This window comes from Alosa alosa, chromosome 2, assembly GCF_017589495.1.
Source record: "Alosa alosa isolate M-15738 ecotype Scorff River chromosome 2, AALO_Geno_1.1, whole genome shotgun sequence".
Lineage (NCBI taxonomy): Eukaryota > Metazoa > Chordata > Actinopteri > Clupeiformes > Clupeidae > Alosa > Alosa alosa.
This window is the reverse complement of record NC_063190.1, coordinates 3,077,104-3,100,111: the sequence shown is the minus strand read 5'-3', so window position 1 is coordinate 3,100,111 and position 23,008 is coordinate 3,077,104. Positions and strand designations below refer to the sequence as shown.

Below are 23,008 nucleotides of genomic sequence, written 5' to 3'. Positions count from 1 at the left end.
CCAAAGGAGATTTTATTTGGGTCGCCAGCATAGCCTAGTGACAATTTATGTTGTGTAATAGGCCTAGCATAGGGCCTACCTTATATAGCGTACATGTATATAGTTTGTTAACAGTCACGGTTTTGTCATAACTCCCTCTATGCATTTTGCATTTAGAATAGCTCTGAAACCGGGGGCGAACACGTCGCAGGGGGGGCGCAAGTGCGTGGATATCTCAATCGCAAAATTAAACAATATCGCCTACCATGGACTATAGGCTGGGATTTCTTTTTCGATTTCTTAAAAGATTGAGCTTGGTCTGGCGAAAGCCAGACTAACCATGGACCTCATAGTTGCAAAATGCAAGGGAACATGAATCAGTCTATTATTTGCACGAACAATAATGGACAGTAGCTCTTCAAGTTGGCCCATTAAAATGTGTATGAACAGTCTAGCAACGCATTTCATGAAGGCCCTTTTGGACATGCCAGTTATTTGCACCACTGGGTAAAACTGCATTTTGTTTTAGACTACTGGTATTTAATTTGTACATTGACAATAAAGCTGAATATCATATGAAGATGACTAAACTTATGCATATGTAGAAGAATATTCACAAAAATCCATGACATGACCTCTCTTCATGATAGCTGTTGAAAACTGCATGGAACTGACAGGGATTGTTTGGTTTAATAATAAATAAATAAATACATTATGCTGCTACCTTCTGCTTTCCCAAAATACAATGTAGCCTACAGGTGTACCTTTCATTAGTCCAGTTGCAATGGATGGACTGTGATGAACTGCCCTACTTGTGATTGTTTAGAGATTTTAAAGGTTTTATAACAATGCTACAAATTTTTTTGGCAAGTGCTACAAATCTATTCACCTTTGCAGCCAGTAGGCTACTTTTGTGCGACCCGCAAAAACACACATTCAAACAAGCATACACAAAAGTTTCAAGAGTGGGAGATGGAGTAGAAGATGGAGATAAATTCATTAATATGATTTATTTTCGCGGAATGGATGTACAGGACTGAGCGGCGGTCATATTTTGTACCGCTATGCGGTACATCTAGTTATTTAGCAGCTCTGATACGTCAGTTCCTTTTGGAAAGTTAATTCTTTAGAGTTGGCCCATTTCAACAGAAAAACAGCAGACATAGCAACATGCATTTACCCATCAATCACTCCCAAAACAAACTAAAAGCTTTCTGTTTGCGTTTGGCATACGTGACTCACTCAGACAAGGAAGGCCTCGTTGAGTCAGTTTGGAGTTTAATCACTTAACCTAAATGTCAGACTCCCAGGGATCCGTGCAACACATCTCTCATTATTAGATCACAAAAACAGTGTGTACACAGACCTGCACAGTATCAGATGCAGCAACTTGGGGGCAAAGTACGCTGACAGTAATCTAATGTATTTTTCGTGCTTAGCCTTCGTGTTCAGCCTAGTTGATTTGGCAACACGTAGAGTGCATTCACAGCACGTTATGGATAGACAGCTATCTTTCTCAGTGAACATGGTGTTCCTCAGCGTTTGTTTAGATGATTATATGATCGTTCCTCTGTCGAATTTACTTAAATAGTTTTTTTTTTTTTTTTCAGATAGTAAATGACTGAAACTGAAATCTTCCTACATAACCTCTGTGTTCACCAATTGCTGTACCATCATTTGAGTGTTGGATATGTTGACTTGTTCTCTAACCATAAGCCAAATTAATTCTGAATGAGGAGGCATTCCCTGCGGATCTTTGTGTTGTTGTTATTGTTTACCCCCTTAACCCTTCATGTAACTGTGGGGAAATCTACAGAAATTAATGGAATGTGTTTAAATCTCCCAAACCTCCATGTTTCCCCTTTTTAATGAGACTAATGGTTTGCAAATGTCTTAAGTAAGCCTGGGAAATTACGGTGCTTTTAATTACCCTGTATTGATTCATACTGAATTGAGAGCAATTAAAGATTAACCTCACAATATAATGCCCCTCCCATCTAACTCACTCAGTATGATTCAAGGCCATGCATTGCATTCCTCATTGGTTTTCACTAGGGCTTGGCTGGCTGCCGTATTCAAATACAGAATGGGCCCCAGGGTGTTGTAGATGGTAGGTACAGTATTGTAGAGTTGTTTACTGTACATGTTTCCCCGATTTCAGTTGTGGTTTGTGTAGTTCAAAACCTCTATGCCGTGTTCTCCATTGTGCTCCCTTGGCTCACAATGTTTGCCTAACAATAAAATCCAAATTAATGTGAGTGGGTTCAACCCAGCAGTGGGACTTTAAAAGGCGCTTTTTGGCAAAGAGCTGCTGTACTCAGCAGGATGGATTTACACTCTACAGCCACCACAAGTGGTTAATAATATCCTCGTCCTCGACCAAAAAAAAAAAAAATAACTGAGAGATCTGATCTGTTTCTGGGAATCCCTCATGTCAGTGTTTGTTTTGCTAGACTGATGTTTCTGCTGTGATGTGCCAGCAGCATCTTGTCTGCTGTGCATCATTTCTCTTTGTCTGGCACTGCTCTTAATTTGAGCATTTCAGGGTAAGAGCACAGCACCGTTTTATTGCAGTTGAGGAGCAGTGTATCCATTTCAACCCCTGCCGGCTATTCATTAGATGTCGCACCTGCTTTTTTGTTTGGTGTTGAATTTTCCCATTTCAGTAGCTGTGGGTTATGGTAAACAACCATGATAGTGCTCTAATTTGTCAATGTGGTGACACTACTGTAATCATTGGTTTTTGCGTTATTTCAGGCCCGTACATCCACATCTTTTCCAGTTTTAATGATTTCACACCAGTCTCAGGGTTAGTCCATTTTTGATAATGATCCTATGTGATTCTGGATGTTTATTAAGGGTCTAGACAGCATCATCACAGCAGCTGTCTGACACATCGTCTTCAGAAGAACTGCCCCCGCCCACACCTCCCCATGCCAACCCAGCATGTGCAAGCCAGAACCTTGCATGTGGTCATTTGACCCTTCACAACCCCCCAACCCACTTCAAACACACACACACACACACACACACACACACACACACACACACACACACACACACACACACAGCCTTTCGTGCCTAGCTAGCATGATCTCCGCAGAAGAGACGCTGTGTACCCGTCTCTAACCAAATCAGCGCCGAATATAGGGGCCATCGCACGCGAGAAGCTACAGTAATGTCCACTGAGGTGTCACTCACCGACGCAATCTGCTTTTCGCAGCATCTTGCATTTAATCACAGCCCCGTTGGGAGTTTTGTCATCCGCCCATGCCATTCCTCCCCCTTCAACCTCCATCAGAAGAGGAGGCACTGAAGTGGCCGGCTGAGCAGGAATGGCCCAGCGAAAGGAGTGTTTGCTCACATAATGAGTGCTGCTGTCTCTCGACACTTTCCCATACGTGTGGGTGTGCTGTTGGGTCATTGTGCAATCATCAGACTAAATGCTGATTTTAAAAGGCCTTTCCATTCTCATGCACCCTTGCACACTCCTGACTCCGGAAAAGGGCATTATTTCTGTCCAGACTTACAAGCTGTTTGAGCCTTGCCAGAAGGTAGTGAGCAGTACTTCTTGGTTTTTTTGCATTATATAGAAAATAAGAGGAGCAGTCTGCTTGTACTGTTTCTGCATTTTCCACTTCCTGCGTTCTCTTCCATTTTCTGGTAATTCCTGTATCTAACCCTGAACACCTTTAGTTCTCTCCTGCCAAATCCTGTACTTATGCGCTTCCTGTCTTTGTCAGACTGACTGAGATTGACTGCAGTCCTTGTGTAGTGTGGAACAACTTGTGGAAGAGCTTTTTCTGGAACTTGGAACTTTGAACTTGCTTTGGCTTGAAAGCAGGGTTGAAGCAGGCTTTGCTTGAAATGGTTTGAAAGCAGGAAGATATCCTTCCGTGGTCACACCCAGTGGATGAATCTGAATCAGTCCAAATCGGGCAGCATATGCCAATTAGAACACGTCTTCATATCGCCATATTAGCAGAGAGGGTTCAAGCGGAGCGAGAGGCGCAAACGTTCGACAATTTCCGCGTTCAATTATTGCAAGGGGGAGGGGGGGAAATCCCCCTTTATGCAGACCAGAGTAAGCCCTTGCTGCACTAATGTCAATGGAGACTTGTGGAATTTTACCAATAAATTGGTCATTTTGTCTTTCTGGATTTGTTGAGGGTTTTTTGGAAAATTGTGTCATAATCTGTAAGTGTTTGGGATCATTTCAAGCCTAATAGTGTAATTTTTTAGTGTTCGGATTTGTAATAAAATAACTTAATATTAGACCATGCTACTGCCAGTTACTGTCCGGTTATTATCATGCTAGCTAGCCTCTTACTAAGGTAACATTTTAAACGGAGAAGTGTAATTTCTTTGAAATGACAACTAGCTGAATAACACTACTGACATTAGTTAAAGTGGATAGTTTATACTCAAGCGAATTTGCAACAGTATATTAAGTTTAAGCGAAGTCCTTCAACTACTAGTCACTTGTTAGCGCGATAGCTGTATTGCCATAGCTACTACCATCCACTTGTATAGCATTTTTAAGCTAGCGTTAGCTAGCTAGCTAGCTTCGGTTCACATGACTAATTAAATTATTCATATCATGTCCTTAAGAATGATTCATTGGTATCATACATGATTATGGACAATAATACTGTGAACACAATTATGTTTATCTGTTGTTATTGCTTATTAAGAGAGAACGTTTATTTAGTGACGTAGGGTGACACTCCCACTTATGCAGACCGGAACTGTCCCGTTTTGCTCCCATAGTAACGAATTACGTTGCTCTATCTTGCTAGTAATCAAGGATCTTTGATATTAGAGTCATTATTCAAGGCCATAGGATTAACATCCTGGCATTAAAGATGACCAATACTGATACCCAGTTTCAAATTACATACTAAATACATTTAGTTGACTGTGTTGCAGTATGCACAAGTGTACATTTTGGAACGTTTTGTACATTTGTTAAGATTAGCAAAGTCTTCAGAAGGTTCTCCTGTTGATCCATTGAATTTGAATCAGACAAAGCATTCCTTACTTCCAGCATGCACCATTTCTCTTGTGCTGTTTGATTGCGGTGGGAACACAATCCGACCCCTGCCTCAATCCAATATCTTGAAGTGAATGCAACGTGAAATGCAGTACATCATGGGTCCCCGGTGGGGATTTGTTGACATGTGTGCTCATTTCACCACTCTTGTGAAGTCCTGATCAACAGAGCCAGAGGCCAGGGTAGGAGTGCTGCAGAGGCATGCTGTCTTCTGTCTGGGACACTAGTCTGTGGTCAGATCACCTGGAGGGACGTGCTGATTGGGAAGCTGTGAAGCTGAATTCATGTAAAGTAAAAAAGCATATCGTTTTCATTCAGATTCAAGGCCCATTCATACCAAGAACGATAACTATAACCGTAGCGATAAAAGCATTCACATTGAACAACGATAAACAAAGTCTCTCCTTGTGTTAATAATTGTGACGGTTAAAATTCGATGGGTTCTGATTGGCTATTAGCTTTTTATCGTTCTGAAAATCGCTCTGAAAGGTATCCCCAACAATATCGTTCTTCATGTCGTTATCGTTATAGTTTATGTGTGAACGTCGTCATTCATATTAACGAGAACGATATTTGTTTATAGTTATCGTTATCGTTCTTGGTGTGAATGGGCCTTAAGACGAGACGGGCTAATATTGAAGAGAGTGATTTTCAGCCTTATCCAATGGTTTGTGCTCGATTTTGGCCCAGTGCAAGCCTGACATTTCCCTTCAGCCCTGGGTCTTAACATTTACTATCCAACCACTGGCTCCCCTGATCTCTCTGCAGATATTTTATTAAGAACAGTTGCTCTGAAAGGCCATTATGGCCTCAATTTCACTGCTCCTCAAGCCCAATAAGGACCCAACATTGCCATCCAGCTACCGACCAATTTCTCTCCTCAATGTGGACAATAAGATAATCGCAAAAATGCTAGCACACAGATTAGCAGAGGTCACCCCATCCATTATCCACCCAGACCAAACAGGCTTCATTAAAGGTAGAATTTCATCCACCAACACCCGCAGACTGTTAAATATAATGTATCACTCTACAAAATTTCAAGATAATACCATCATAGCAACTCTGGGCCGCAGAAAAAAAGCTTTTGATAGGGTGAACTGGAATTTCCTGTTTTCCACATTAGGGAGGTTTGGCTTCGGGAGTCGTTCATTAACTGGATTAAACTTCTATATACCTCTCCTTCAGCCACAGTAATCACCAATGGACTAACATCACAAAGTTTCACTCTTCACCGGGAACTAGACAGGGTGCCCACTCTCCCCCCTCACTATTTACAATCTTCATTGAACCCCCTAGCAGCTGCCATCCGTCAGAACCCCCTCATCAAAGGTGTCCAGACTCCATATATGCATCACAAAATCAGCCTTTATGCTGACGACATTCTTCTCTTTCTTCAAGACCCCACAACATCAGTAGAAGAAACCATCAAACTCATTGACACATTCTCTAAAATTTCTGAATACTCAATCAATTGGAATAAATCTGCAGTTCTCCCATTACATCCCAACAGCTGGGATGTGACAGCCAACTCTTCACCTATCCCACTCTGCACTAACTATATCACTTACTTAGGGATAAAAGTCTCCCCAGGCTGTCAGACTTATTTAGCCTAAATTATTCCCCTCTACTCACTTCAATAGATGATGACCTTCAACGCTGGAAGAACCTCCCATTATCCATCATGGGCAGAATCTCAGTAATCAAAATGACAATACTGCCCAAAATAAACTATCTATTCTCTATGATTCCAACCCAGCCCACCACCCTCTGGTTTAAGTCTCTCGATTCATTAATCACTAAATTCTACTGGAAAGATAAGACCCCAAGGATCAAACTCGCCACTCTCCAAAACCAAAAGCAATGGGAGGACTAGAGGCCCCACACTTCCAGCACTATGCCCTGGCCAACCAGCTCCACTTCATCCACAAATGGCTACACCCCACCCCTCAGACAACACCTGGTTAGACCTAGAACAAACAATCTGTAAAGAAATTAAAATCTCAGATCTCCCTTTCTGCAGTCAGTCAGGTCAAAAACATCCATCCTTCAAAGCCCCAACAATTTCAGCTACTCTGACAGCCTGGTGGAGATTCTACCACATCACTGATTCACCTATAGCACCATCAATTCGCACCCCGATTTGGAATAACCCAGATTTCACCGTCAATAAAAACACTTAACTTTCACACATGGATGGGAAAGGGCATCACTCACCTTCAACACATTCTTCAAGACAATAATCTGGCCTCATTTTCCTGTTTGGTCCAGAAGCACGGCATCGAGAGTAAACACTTCTTACAATACCTGCAAATTAAATCATCTATCCTAGGAAAAATTAACATCCAGACAGCTAACCTTGACATTCCCCACCAATCTCAGAGCTGCTTAATATTCCCTCTCCCAAAAAAAATACTCTCCCAAATTTACAAAATTATATCTCGTTCAGAAAAAAAACAATTGGCCTGCCATATCACAAATGGGAATCAGACTTATCAATTACTCCGGTGCCGACTTCTGGACCAAAATGTACAAAAAACATCTACCTCATGACAAAGAATAGTAATCTACAACTAATACAATACAAGGTTCTTCACAGATTCCACTTCACTGCACATAAATTGGCTAAAATGGGGTTTGGCTCGGATCTTTGCACTCACTGCACACAAAATAACCCAGATACATACATTCATGCGGTTTGGCATTGCACTCCAATCAACCACTTCTGGGTGAGTGTCACAAAATCTCTCTCTTCCATCTTTGGCTGTCACATCCCAGCATCCCCTTCCTTATGCATACTTGGTGATACATCCACAGTCAATTTAAGCAACTCCTGCAATAAAACACTGCTGGTAGCTGACTATCGCCAAGAAAACAATCCTCATGAACTGGAAATCTAAGAAAAAGCTCACATCACTCATTGGAAAAACTTGTTAACAGACTATATATCATTAGAAAACCTATCAACTATAAACTTAATCAATACTCAGGATACAACCTCTCCTTGGTACCCCTTTATCACCTACTTACAGTCCTGACCCTCTTTGCCTGAGTTCCATCTCCACACGATCATAACACACTTCATCAACAGATACACATATCATCGAACACTAGGCAGGGGAGGGTAGCTGGAACTATTATTGTTGTTATTATTATTATTATTATTATTATTATTATTATTAGTAATATAAATAGCATCCCCTTCTTTCCCTCCCCCTTTTATTTACATTCTCTGATAACTTTACTAATTTCACTCTTTCTCTCTGCCTCTCCCATCGTTATTCTGCCGGGGCCCCATTGGATGGCTTGGGAGACTTCGGTCCTGGCGGTCGCTGTGTGGTTTTGGCATTGGTTGGGTCCTGTGGGTTATCTATTGGCCCTGGGCCCCCGGTGTGCACCCTCCTCATACGCTCATGCACACGCCTTGTCCTGGAAGCACACAGCACGCTTTACTCTCTTTTAATCGCACTACATGTTAGGTGACATACATAAACAAAAACTACAAAACAGGCTAGGGTAAGAGTGGAGTGCAGGTAGATGCCTCATCAGGTGTCTATCTGCATGCCTCACTTATTTTAATGCACACATTGAGGAGGCATACATCTTACACAGGGTAAGTGTGGTGTGCATGGGGAAATCCTGACAGATATTCACCATGCATGCCCACTTCTTTTAATGCTACACTCTAGATAGACCCCTCAACCTAGCCATTCACATACTGTACATATTTAGGTCAAGAGTGGCGTGTTGGGTGAAGGTCTGGGTGTGGTTGGTCGTGGTAGTGGGGGATGTGTGCATATGCTGGGGGCCTGGGGCGATGGGTGGCACACAGGTCCTCCCCTCTGTCAGCTCGCCGCAGAAAGTATAACTGCAGGGGCTGGGTGGAACTGTGGCCATTAATGGGTGCCCAGGTTGGCAATCAGTCAGGCAATCAACCAGGCAATCAGTTATTCCTATTATTATACTTATCATTAATAGAATAATTACAACTCCTCTCCTCTGAAACCCTCCCTCTCTATGTTCCAGCTTCTCTCCTCCTGGCCCAACAGCAAGCCAGCCTTATACATATGCGCACACACACACACACATACATCCTCACATACTCACTACCCCTCACCCCCCATCCCCACCCCCATCCCAACACCACCTCATTCACACTCGTAGAGCTACCATCCGCATCCCCCCTTCTTTTCATTCCGGTCATCAATTTCATCCCTGATAATCATATCTGTAATCATCCTGGACGCAAATCATCCTTAGCCTTTCTGTTATTAATGTTATGTTGTGTTATGTTTGTGGAAGCCAAGTCAATGTGATGTCTTGTTAAGTTACAGTATGTGTTTATGTAATGTACGTCTGTTTGTCGTATGTAGTATTCATGTGCATGTCGTAGTGTTGCATTTTCTGTAATGTCAATGATGTTTGCAAATAAAAAAAAAAAAAAAAAAAAAAAAAAAGAAAGGCCATTATGGAAATGTGCTTTGAATCACATGTGGTTATTAAGTGAAGTCCTCTGTGTGTAGTTATCGGAGATTGGTGCAAAAGGTCTCTCGCTCCCAAAGCACAGCATATCACAAATGTTGCAATGTGTCTTTTTCAATGCTTCATTTGCAAACACAAATGGCGATATTCGGTTTGTGTACGCTGGGTATCATGAGTTCAGAAACAATATGTACCATCAGAGTTGCAGCAGGGAATATTTATTTATTCTCTTCACATCTTGGTCGTGGCTTTCTTCAGATAATTTGTTTGGTATTTTATGCCTTGAAATAATTTATTTCAGTGTGCAAATGGTGGGTGAAAGGTTCATTACCTTGTTATCATGTCGAGTTATTCAGTACCTCGTGCAACGTGTCTTCCAAGATTTCTGGAACGCTGGATCCTTGCCAGCATACTGATGTGTTTTTTTTAATGTTTTGCTTGTATAGCTTTCCTGATTGTGATTGCATTTATGTCCCAGTATAACAGAAATTTTGTACCATGTCAAATCATTTTTTTGTAAAATGCTGTTCCACAGCTCCTTTGGTGTGTTTGTGTTTACTCTGTTTCACTCTGAGATTTAATATGAGCGCTGATGTACTATTAGCTTCTGTTAAATGGATGAAAATCTTTGTCTTCTGACAGGTTTATTGATACAACCAGATTCATGGGTCACAATATAAAATAGACACAGAGAAGAGAGTTCAATAAAAGGCAATGTTTATTAAGAGAAATACACACTACTCTGAACTAACCTAAAGGTGAATGAGCACAACCACACACCATCCCAAAACCTAAAAGTAGTGTTATTGGAAAGGCTCGAATGAGGTGAGATTACCAGAGACAATACATACTGTATTTAATCCATACTTTGTCAGGTGTGCACAATTATATGGTATCCCTAGATTGTACCTTTTGTTCTGTCACAGCAAGTGCAGTAAGGGTGTAGAGGGGCATTTTCTTATGTGAATCCTTACACAGTGTGACAATGACATTAGATTAGTACAGTACTAGCTGGACTCATGACTGGGTAAAAGAGAGGTTTTTAAATATATATATAAACCCATAGTGCACCAGCAGGTGTTCTATTTTTGATTTTTCAGATGTCGCCATGACCAGGACAGAACTCCTTCATTCTAATAGCACAACACATACAGTAGCAACAAGCAGGCCTAGACCCTGGAGGTGTACCATTAAAGTCACTCATTTCAGACACAAGAGGAAATCATTATACACAATACCTCTCACAACATTAACATCAAAACATTCTAGAAGAGTGTCATTGCCTAATCCCTGTTTTACTGGTGTGGGACTTTCTGCAGTTTTACTCAAAATGTAAATCCAGTCACTGGCTACATGATCCTATTCTATGAACTTCATATGATAATCCACCGAGAAGGTATATAGTGCACTCTTACAGATGATAAGTGTAGGTGGACTGAATGTTGTACTGGGAATAAGATAAAGCAGAAAGCGCCTCCAACAATCAATTAATTTATTCTGAAAAGAAATGTTCCACTCACTCATGGACTCTGTTTTTCAGGCAAGGCCACATACTCCATTTTGAAATAAGAGTCAGTATAGCACCCCACAAATGAAGCCCATTACATTTTTAATGGTTATTGTGTTGACTGCATCTACAGTATTGACATTGGAGGGAGAGAAAAACCTGGTAGCGTTGTCAATTTGTATGTTTCATTCAGACCAGGGGGTTGCACATAGTGCTTTAGATTGTGAAAAAAAAAAATAGTCAGTAATGAAATTTTCTATAAAACATATTTTACTGTAGATTTACTTAATTTCAAGTACAAGTTGAAATCGTCTACTGTATGCTGATTGAGGACAATAGTGGACAAATCAAATCTACACAAACATGTTAAAGGGATTTAACTTTAGCAATATGGTTTTGTCATGCACCTCACTAATTTTATTACCTTTCTTGAGTTTTTGCCCAGACAATGATAATTCCATTTACCGGTACTGTTGGCTAGCAAGCACGTCACGACTCCCTTTGAGCTCCCTGTAGGATTTCAGCGCATTGATTCTTTCCGATACCTGCCAATGGTGATGCAGGACGAGTGCCAAAATAAGAGGAAAATAACATTGATATCACCTACAGTACATCAGCTGCATGGACATCACATAGCTCTGGAGATGGCCGTGTTGGAGTTGGAATTTCTCTTAGGCGTGAGTGGAAGCATAAAAGTGCTAATTAAAATCCTAAAACAACCCAATGCATCATGATGGTGTAGCTTAGCTTGAAAGTGCAACAACAGTTCCCTCGTCTAGATTAGTCATAAACTGATGAGGGCAGACTTGTCTTTGCCAAACTTTATCATCAGTCTTAATCAACTTGCCATATGCTGTGAAATTGTGTACCTTTGTCCTGAAGTGACCAAGTCACATCTGACCATGTGAGACCTCTGACCGCTAGAACTGACTTGCAAAATGTTCTTTTTCTTGTTTGTTTCTTTGTATTGTTTTATGTGGCTGTGGCTTTGTATGGTTTTATTTGGCTGATGCTTTTATCCAAAGTGACTTATATCAGTTATTACAATGGCCAGAGTAACTTGGGGTTAAGTGCCTTTCTCAAGGGCACAGCGGATGCATATTTAAACATTGGACAATAACCCCCCTCATCATCAAACATGTTCTGAATGCCTTTTTTAATAGTCCGATACCGCATGACACAGTCCACCTCACCGTGATCACAGAATTCATAGTTTACCCACATCTTATTTTACCACTACACTTCTGATGCTACCACTGCCATTATTGATCTGTCTTGTTCCGAACCACAATGTCAAATTTTTTGGACAGTTTTATCAATGTCCAATCTGGTTTTTATGTCCATAACTGAACACGCCCACATTTTGGAAAATTAGCTTATTCACAGTCTCCCCCAGTTAGATAAGATGATGCTTACCCCTTCTCATAGCATAGCTTAGGATAGTTCATTGAAGTGGGCAAAGCAACTTTATAAGCTCGTTGATCAGTAAGATTGCATCATCTTCTGTGGTTAGATTGATTTAATTTATTTATCTAAGAAACAGAGAGAGAGAGAGATGGAAGAAAATCTAGTTCCCGGAATAGCAGACCATAACCAGAGCACACACATACACACACTCACAGACAGACAGACACACACACACACACACACACACACACACATACGAGTGCACAAACCTACAAGCGTACACCATGAAATTTAATTGATCACATTTCTTCTTAAACTTTGTTTATTTTTATTTGTATACCTCATTAGTTGTGCATACTTGTGTGTATTTTCCTGCGCAGAGGGTGGTTGAGCTGTGGAGCACCTGTTTATGCTGAGCGGTGAAGCGCGCTGGTCTCTCTGGTTCAGACATGAGGGCATTCAGGAGAGTCTTTGAGCGAAAGCTCTGGCGTCTGCCACTCTCTCTGTCTCTCTCTCTCATTCTCTCTCTCCCTCCCTCTCTTTCCTTCTCTCCCACGGCACCTCTTCCCCGATCCCCTGCACTGACAGATGGAAGGGGACTAATAGCATAGTTAAGTACCCGCACCGGCGGTTCCTGTTTACCACACGGTTGCTAAGCAGTGACATCAGCCGATCCCTCCTCCTCTCTTTAATCCTCTCTCTCTCTCACACCCTCCCTCTCTCCCTCCCTCCTCCTTCCCTCCCTCCCTTTCTCCCTCTATCCACTCCCTCTCTCTCTCTCTTTCTCTCTCTCACTCTCTCTCTCACTCACTCACGCTGGTGCATCCTGGCGGCTGGCTGGAGTGGTGGAGTGGCAGAAAAGCGCTCGCAGGGACGCACGCAGGCAGGCAGGCAGGCAGGCAGGCAGACGGCATGGTTACGGCGCACCGGAGTGACCAGCAGTCTCTCTCCATGTAGCCAGCTCGCAGCTGCACTCTCTCTCTCTTTCTCTTTCTCTCTCACACACACACACACACACACACACACACACACACACACACACACACGCATGCATGCACACACACACAGGCATCCACACACACACATATATACACACTCGCACTCTGGCGTTCTCTCACACAAACTCAGCGCACCACTCTCAGGGGTGGGGGCGAGAGACGTGCGCTGTATCCTGCCTTTCTTCACGTGGGGGACCAGACCAGCCAGAAAGAGACAGAAGAGTTTTGTCCTGGAATTCTGAGTTTTCACGTTTTTTTCTTTCTTTTTTTGTTTGTTTTCTTTTTGAATTTTTTTGACTGTTGATTTTTTTATTTTGTTTTTGTATTGGGCTTTTTTTGTTTGTTTGTTTTTTGCTTGTTGTTGTTGTTGTGGTAGCCTTACCAACCACACCCCCCCCCTTGAACGGGTCAGGGTGGTGTGTGTCACCTAAAGGGCTGCATGCATGACACAACGCAAAGGCGAGAAGACGACCATCAGCATCCAGGAGCACATGGCTATTGACGTGTGTCCTGGCCCCATTCAGCCCATCAAGCAGATCTCTGACTACTTCCCCCGCTACCCGCGGGGTCTGCCCCCCACAGCACCGCCGGCCCTTAGCCGCACCGGCTCCCTGCGCTCCTCTGCCGCCAGCCAGCAGTCCGACGGGCCCGCTGACCAGCCGCGCGCCGATGACGACCCGGACCGAGCCTTCGGCGCCGGAGCCGCCGCACCGCCTGCCAGCCGGAGGGACGAGGAGCCGGATGTGGAGGGCTACGACTCAGACGACTCTAGTGAGTACGCCTTCCTGCTATCGTTTACTCAATGCCTTCTTTACCTCTGTCCGTCTGTCTCTCTCTCTCTCTCTCTCTCTCTCTCTGGCTCTCAGTCTATCCTGTATACTGTGTTGCAAATTGTGTCTTTTCCTCTCCCTCCTGTATTTTTGGTTTCTTTCTCTCCCTCTCTCTCTTTCTTATCTTTCTCTCCATCTCTCTCTCTCTTTGCTCTTTCCATCACTCCTTCCCTCTCAATTCTTTCAATTCCTCTCTTTCACTCTCTCTCTCTCTCTCTCTCTCTCTCTCTCTCTCTTTCTCTCTCTCTCTCTTCCTCTGCTGATCACTTAGGAGCTTAACTCTGCAAAGCCAACTGTTGCTGTACAGGCTGCCTCTCCATTCGTCAGACATGCAGGAATGAAATGCTGCTGTTTTTAAGAGCTGAAAAGAACACTACAACAGATTGCACTTCTCTGCACCGTTAGAATGATGCATCTCCCAAACAGCACACACGCATGCCGTGGCCAGAATACGAGGAAATCTGGGCATCCTTGTTTCAAGCACATGGGATGAATCATATCTCCCAGCAGCTTCGTTTCAATAGCCTCTTTTTTCAGGCTGGCAGGAAATGCATGCAGCTAGTGGAGATTTGTGGGAGTGATTTGGAGATTTGGATGGAGAGCTGTTTATATCATTAGCCCAAACAGCAGCCAGACACACAATACAAATGCAACATGTGAGCTCGGACCAAGCGGTGTCTGTTTGGCTTGGCTGCCGCCACGGCACGTCACAGGATTATTAAGCCAGACAGACACACAGCTCACTGTTGACAAAAGGGAGCAGGGGTGCCCTCATACATTGACATACACAGACAGGACCTGTATGAGCAGGATGGTGCTATGCATGGAGTTTTCTCATCCCTGTGGATATTTCACTACCCAGGCAACAAGCAAATGATTATTGTTATTCATTTGTTGATATGGCCGCTCATGAGGAGATTTGACTCGTAAATGCAAGCAGGGAGATCCGTGTGGCCATAAATTGGAGTTCATCTTGTGCTCCTAGTGGGCACTCTGTCTAGGGTGGAGTGTGCATACAGCAGGATGGAGTGTACGGCGTACAGTAGAGAGTGCTTATGATGGAGTGCTCGTGGAGTGATGAGTGGCTTAGAGCAGCACTGTTTGTTTCCTAATCCCGCGCAGCTTTGGGCTGGCATGGAGTGATCCACTGTTGACAGATGTTGACCTGTGACCACGTCAGTAGGCACAGGCACACTGGATGACATGACAGGGATCATCAAATCTAGCCTGATTCGGTGAGGAGAATCCCCCCTCTCTCTCTCTCTCTCTCTCGCTCTCTGTCCAGGCATACCAGTGGAGGATAGAAACTGCTGAAATGTTTACCAATGGATTCTTGCAGGAATCACTCTGTGGATTTGCAGTGATTTGTTTGATTGAAAGACTGGATGTTGGTTCTGAATTCACAGCAACCTGTCTGTCAGTGTGCTCAGCAATTATAGAGCAGAACAGCCACCACCCTAGCTACCCCTTTAATGGATAGGGTATGGTGTGTGTGTGTGTGTGTGTGTGTGTGTGTGTGTGCTCGGTGCACGTGTGGATAGGTAGGTATTGACTGAAGCTATTCAGATGTGCCTGTAATGCATCCATTTCTTGTGACGCTTTGCACTGTGATTTGCACTGTGATTTGTCAGAATGCTCTGGAGTGTATCAGGTGGTCAGATGTTTCCTGACTCTTAATCACAGTCTGCCCGAGCAAGAGCAAGACTCCCCCATGGCCTCACCCAACCCACCCCCCCCCCCACCCCCGCACGCCTCCTCACCCACCACCTGCCTGGCGACCCAGTCGAATGGCAATCAACACATTAGCACAGCTAAGAACCAAATTAGCGTTTAATGTGAGTCTTTGTTATGGGAGACGGGAAACGCGATTGAGGTCATTTTCACTGGATTCCAGGTACTGTGAGAGCATTTGATCAATTCCCCAAACCCACATTTGGTGGGTCCACATTAGACAGGCTCCCAGTCATTAAGAGCCACCACAGGATGCTGCTGAAATGCAACAGATGGCTTTCATACAAACCACAGATACTCCTTAGCTAATGTGTTTTATGAAGCACATGAATTTTTGGAAACGGAGGTATTTGTGAAAATTTATACTTGTTCAGTTCACCAATTCACAATAAATATATAATGTATAATATCTATGAAGTGTGCGTGTTAGACTGTCCATTCTCTCAGCTTACTCTGGATAAAGACTGATAACAGTTTTTGCCAGTTAATGAGCCAATACGATGAGATGCAGCGAGATGAAAAACAGCCCACTTAAGCACCGACTGATGCAAACCTCCAAAGCGTTTGTGAGTGTTTTTGTGCCTCTTCACCAGGGGACTTTTTAGGTCTCGGTGCGCACAGCAGCAGAGGGACTGTTGAGGAGCAGAGCAGGCGCAGTGCAATAGCGCTGGATGAGTTGGACTGATGTGCTGTGCTGTGCTGTGCTGCTCCCTCCTGCCTGTACCTACAGAGCGCTCACTCACTCAGTCTCCAGTGCATTCATTAGGCTGCGCCTCTCGCTTCAATTTCAGCACCATTACTGCATCAAGTGTAGTCCTGCGTAGTCTAAATTCTTTCATTTTTAAGATCTCAGTGGGCAATACTGTACGTGTATTATATTTTCGAGTTCATTGCTTATCTTCATAATATTTATGGGGAAGAATATTGCCTAACCATCAAGGAGTTTTTGAATTAAGTTATTTGAAATGACTCCTGCACAGCTTTGCTTACTATGCACGTCAGCACAAGGCTCCAAGTCATAATGGGCTACTTTAAGTGGTGCTATTGTCTGGTCAGCTTTCACAGACAAATAAGATACATCATGTTCATTTTCAGTTTAGACTCTCCATTGCATTCTTTCCATTCACTTCAGCTGGGAAGATCTTTTTATCCAGGATTGCCCAGACACAAATACACAAATGACACAAATAAACCCTAATCAGGATTTGAAGTCATGCTCTAAATTTTGGATGATTACACACTTCAATGCTTCCCCATGATTGGCCATAAGAGTTTGTGCTATCTACCCCCCCACCCCACCCACCCCAAGAAAGCAGAACCCACCCCCACCCTTTTTGGTATCATGCAGAGAGGTTTCACTTTGACATTAATATTACTGGCAAATTTGCATGAGGCAGAGCCAACCACCATGGCGTAGCATTTTCAGATCGCTTTTTCGTCAGCGGAGATTTTAATTGAAAAGGAAAAGTTCATTACCCACTGAGTCCTCCAACCACCCAGCCACCCAGCCATCCACCCACCCACGTGTGCGCACACCACACACAGTTACACACACACCCAGCTGTATGCACACACATGTGCACACACATGCTCACACACACGTAGCGCCATCAAGTCAGATGTGGTCATAAGCTCATTAACTAGGTCTCTCTCAGGAGATGCCAGAACACCGGCCTGATCCTCCTGCTCCCAACCCTGATTAGATCAGCGCTCCCTCCATCTCGCTCCCCTCAGACGAGGAAGTCTCGGGCATGTTGTCCATGAAAGCAGACTCCATCAAGCGGGCGCTGGCGGAGAAGCTGCAGCCATGCTTCCTTTGTGCACAGAGAGATTAATCAGAGGAGAGGGAATTAAGCCGTCAAAGCCGCTGAAGGAAGGACAAAACAGAAAGATGACCGTTCGAATGGCTATCTCATTACTCAGGTCTATGCCAGTGAAAGAGCATCTAAGATGTGAATTGCACAATTAAATGGTTATGTTCTTAACCTAAACATTTATCAACGCTAACCTTTTCGGTGACACGTCAGTCATTGCACATAGAGGCATAATTCAGGCTACCATGGCAGCATTGTGCTACGCTATACGTCAATGTATAGCACTGGGCGTATGTTCCATTGAGCCTGCAGAGCCGTGAGTGCATTACACAGCGTTTATCAGGCCCTGCAGCTGTGTGACCCAGAGACACACTCAGGTATAAGCAGGGATTCCCAGAAGCAGACCACACTGCAGAATCCTATTAAGGGTCTATCTGCAAGCTGTCGACAGATAATGACGAGAACAGGGGGACTGGGTGTGCGGGCTGTGCTGGCTGGCTGGCTCAGGCGAGCGTAGCCTCAGCACCCCCGGGGCAAGTTAACCCAGGACCACACGCCGATTCTGATCAGCCGTCAGCCCCTGGTGCTGTTTGTTTTATCTGTGGGGACCCTATGTGAGCTTTCTGCCCGAACCACACACACACGCACACAACCCCCAGGTCCTCGGTGGAAAACAGACGCGGGAGTATGCCTACGGCAGCCGTCATGGCACTGCCCCCCGGGCACTCGGCAGAGCCGTCAGCCATCTGTGTGATTGCCATCAACAGGGGTGCTGCCGTGTCTGGTTTGGTTTCAGCAGTGCTCCACTGACACGTCTCTCGTCGTTGCACTTGGCAAACTTTGAGACCAAGCTGTTCATGAGAGGTGGCCGCAGTGCCACTGGGCTGTTTGTTTCTTTGTTTGTTGTTTGTTGGAGACAAACACTTGTGTTGTTCTGCCTCTAAATTATTAACTGGTCAGCCACTGCGCACTTGGTGTTCTTTTTGTTTCTTAAGTTTAAAGAATTAATTTAATAAGCTTATAGAATTAATTAGGTACCATTCAGACTAAAAATGCATAGTGTGTTGGCTATATAACCTGTTTTGTGACCTCCAGCATGGCATTTTTTGTTTGTTTCTTTAAAAGGGACCAGAAGGTGCCTGTTCATGAAAGGGAAAATAAAACCTCCAACTTCTAATTGTGTCAGAGGTAATTTAAAGCTACTTTAACCAGACATTTATTTATGACTATAATTTTGGACTATAGTTTAAATAGAAATTTACCACAGCCTTCGGTGCAGTGATTCAGGAATATAGTCTAGACTTTAAGAAACAGAAAGCTCAGCACTGTTTTTATAGTGCTCTGAAACAGAGTTACGAGGTTGGGGAGTATAATTTTAGACAGGTGTGGTGTGAACACTGCTTTATTTCCGAGGGGTAATAGCCACTCAGCAGTAACACTCTTTGAGTGCGTCGATCACTGTGATCATAAAAGTTCCCCCACTGCCTTATTGCAAGGAAAACAACAATGCATACAACATACTACAAAGCAATATGTGCTTCATGACGGCGATGACGCATAAGCAATGCAGGGTTGATGGACAAAAGTATTACAAAGTATTACAAATGGCAATTACAAATGTTTTTTTCTGAAAGCTGAAATGGGTGACAGTCAAACATGGCACCTAAGGCTGCAGTGTCTTTTTGTGAAGTCTAGCACTCTGTCTGTCTGACAGACACCAGGCAATCAGGTTGCGGATGTTTTCCATGCTCTCTCTGGCCCCCAGTCCTCCCTCCCCTGCCTGGGTAGCTGGAGTGCCTGCAGATTGATCCGAGTCCCTGGCCCCTCTAAGCCCCTTAGCCAGCGACCAATCCCGGTGGAGAGTTTCCGGGCATTCCCAGTGGTCAGCGGAGGCCCCCGCAATCCCATCTGCCCCCTCTCCACTCTCCAATCTGTCACGCCCAGGGCTCTCAGGCTCATAATCCTTCCCAATAGTGGTGATGGCATGGCAGGGAGGACAGGCGGGTGAAGCGCGTGGCGTGGCGTGGCGGGCCGTGGCGTGACGTGTCAGGGGGCTCAGCGGGTGAGGATCATTGCTTTCCGGTGTATGCCCTCCGTCTGATTACAGTTATCAGCACAAGTGATAGTCCAGGTGCGTGATTTGTTGAGGTGGGGGGAGGGGCGGCTTCCCCTGATACTGGCTTCTTGTTTTGAACTCGGAGGCAGCACCAGAAAACACCTTGGCATCCTCGAAGTTTTTCGAGAATTCCTGACATAGTTGTTTACAACAGTCTGTGTTGGAGACTAGACTAAGAATCATTACTTATTCAGACACTAGACACATCATTATATTTGTTGGACACACACATGCATGATAGCAAGTCGTAACAGCCGTCATGGGTAGAAATGATCGACAGGAAATAGGCCGATGTTGTTTCCAAAACAGAGACAAGTGGACCATCCGTCTGCCTTATAAGTACAAAGCCCAGTAACAGTGAAATCCCACATAACGGGGAGAACAGGGCTCCAGCCAGCAGGCCAGCTGTCCAGCAGGAGAGCACTCTGTCTCATCACTTGTGACGGAGCGCCAGCATCAGTATCTCACCCAGCATCTTACGCAACACAACTCTCTTACCCAAAGAGCCGTGTGGAGGATTAGTGAATTGTGTAACATGCCATATGGTAGACTTCATTCAGCCACTGAATATCAGCCTATCTCTCTATCGCAGGACAGGGTTTTATTCCCTCATTGGACCTGTAGTGTTCAGTTGCAGTGCATATTAGAGGGTGGCACTCGTTAATTCAGGTCCCCATATATCTCAGCGCATGCTACACACACCATAACACACATTGAAATCACTCATGGCAGCCATTAAAAGTCATACACTGTAAATCTTGTTATGAAAGGCCCCTTTTTATACTATGGAATTATATATCATCTGGTGCGACACATATCAAGTTTTGTGGAGTGCGTAGTTTCGTGATTAGTCATGCAAAGGGGTGTTCATCCTTCATTTCCTAATGCAACGTGCTCCCTGTGACATGGCTCTCGTCGAAGTAATTCATCTCAGTGTATATTTCTCCTGACGGCTCTCAGCCCCCCCACGCATTAAGGACATCCGCTGGAGTAAAAGACTGAGCCCAGAGAGAAGGCATGGCCTGTCGTGCGCCCCATACCAAACAGGCCGGTCCTCCGTATGCCGCAGGCTGCCCGTGACTCGTGGCACTCGTCTCCCTTCCCGTTGTAACGTTAGTGCTAATAGCCACAGAGTGCTGCTGGTTTACTTTCATCCACAAACAGGATTGAGTGCTTTTGGCTCCAGCCGCATTGTTTCAAAGCAACCTGCAAATGCATTTCATGGAATGTTAATGATTTTTGAAGAGAGGTCACAGTCACAAGATTAATGAGAGGGTGTAATCCCTAGTACTAGTTGTGGAAACGAGTGCAATTTAATCTGACTCTGTCCTCTCCACACTACTGTGTAACCAGGTATGTTGTAGTGTTGGCATGTTGGACTTTTGATGCAGAGGTATCCTCTCATGTGTCATGTGAAGTCATGTGTCTGCTCAGACGTACTATAACCTTCGTTGTTTTCCTGTCCTTGTATTTAATAGTTTTGTGTTTGGCTGTGTCCTCTGTTCTTTTGTTTGCCTTCGCTTGTTTTGTTCTTTGTTTTTTTTTTGTTTTTTGCTCATTCAGCCTTGGGATTTTTTTGTGTGTGTTGCCTGTTTTGTTTTCATTGACAGTGTAATTGCAAAGGTTTGTGCTGTGAGGAAAAAATGTCTTGCTACTCAAAGTGAGGCCCTCCAATGCCCTTAGAAACGGTTTCATAAATTAGTGCATAAATAAACAATGGAAGCCTTTTCATGACTAAACCCATACTTTTGACGCTAAAGAGGAAGATCTTAAAGAAAAGGGATGCTGGAATTCTCTGTGCCGCATGGAAGGGTATTTTTTTCTCCAGCGAGCTGATACACAGTCCTAAGCTCTTTAATCCCCCTCAGTTGCGCATTAATACCAAACACTGGATAGAAACCAATATTTCAGCTGCCTGTCTGTTTTGCTAAATTTAGCCGTGTAACACAATGATTAAGAGACTTCTGGCCTCCGAGATGTTAGACAAGGGTCCTGGAAGATGTTCAGATTCATGCATCTCTCAGCATCAATAGCAAGACAACAAAGAGGCAAAGGGATGTACTACAGGCTTTGTGAGATAATGACCACAGTAGACAGTCTAATCCTCAACATTCCTATGAATTTACTCATCTATTCAGACCTTGGTTTCACGCACTTATGTTTTTAAACACTGATGAAGTTGGACAGGGAATAACACATTACTGCAAATTTGGGATTTTCAGTCACTGTATCAATCATGTGGCATTGGCCGTCTGTTGGCCCTTTTCCATTTAAGACTGCGGCTAGCCCAAGGCCTTTCCTCTGGCATGAGTGCCAGTGGAACACCTCAGCCCTCTATTTCTATTAACAGTTCTAACACTTGTAATGGTGGCTGTGGGAGAGTATCTGCCACAGGCCATTAGAGTTACTTGTAATCATTTCCTAGCAGCAGTTGCAGATAAATCTTAGAGCTGGTCACCCCTGAAATGAAAACGTACCAGCTAGTACGTACGAGCTAAATTATTGGTGGCTATTATGTTTTTACATGCTTATTGTTCTATTGATGTGGTATACATTTTCTTGTCAAATAATTTAAATAGATTTCTGCAGATAGCCTACACACCATATGGTACACTGCATTTATTGGTAAATATTGCCTGTTTTAGTGCAGGGCATTAAGTCTATCATCAAAGTCCCTGTTTTAGTCCTGAGTCACTCTTGCCTGACCACTGCCTTGGTCCAGCCACTGTGATGGAATCACGAAATAAGCCCCAGGCTTTTCCCCAGACACGGCCGTTTTTTCCCAAAATGAAAAAGATCGGCTGATGCCCTCCTACTTAGTCCTAGCTGAAAAGGTAGACTTTTTCCTATTGCATCATTTATGCTGCCATTTTGTAGCTAAGTTGCATCATTTAATTCCAGTAGTATTCCAATATGGCTTCTGGTGGTATTTTGGAGCTAATTTGCATTGTTCAATTCCAGAAGTATTATTCCAATATGGCTGCAGTAGTCTTTGTCTCATCCCTGTATCTCATTAGTCCTTTTCTTTTTTATTATTAAGCACAAGAGTGATTCTCCTCTTATTATCTCATTAGACACACCATCCCTGTGC

The 23,008-nt window shown here is 43.9% G+C and overlaps 1 protein-coding gene across 2 annotated transcripts in view; it reads left to right on the top strand.

Annotated features, from left to right (window-relative positions):
- Positions 1–13,294: 13,294 nt before the first annotated feature.
- doc2b (double C2-like domains, beta) overlaps positions 13,295–23,008 on the top strand; it is a 65,115-nt gene continuing 55,401 nt past the window's right edge. For both annotated transcript variants that reach the window (XM_048234474.1, XM_048234465.1), the window contains exon 1: positions 13,295–14,197. In XM_048234474.1, coding sequence (XP_048090431.1) covers positions 13,870–14,197 — 328 coding nt within the window. In that variant the 5' untranslated portion in view covers positions 13,295–13,869. The remainder of the gene's footprint in view (positions 14,198–23,008) is intronic.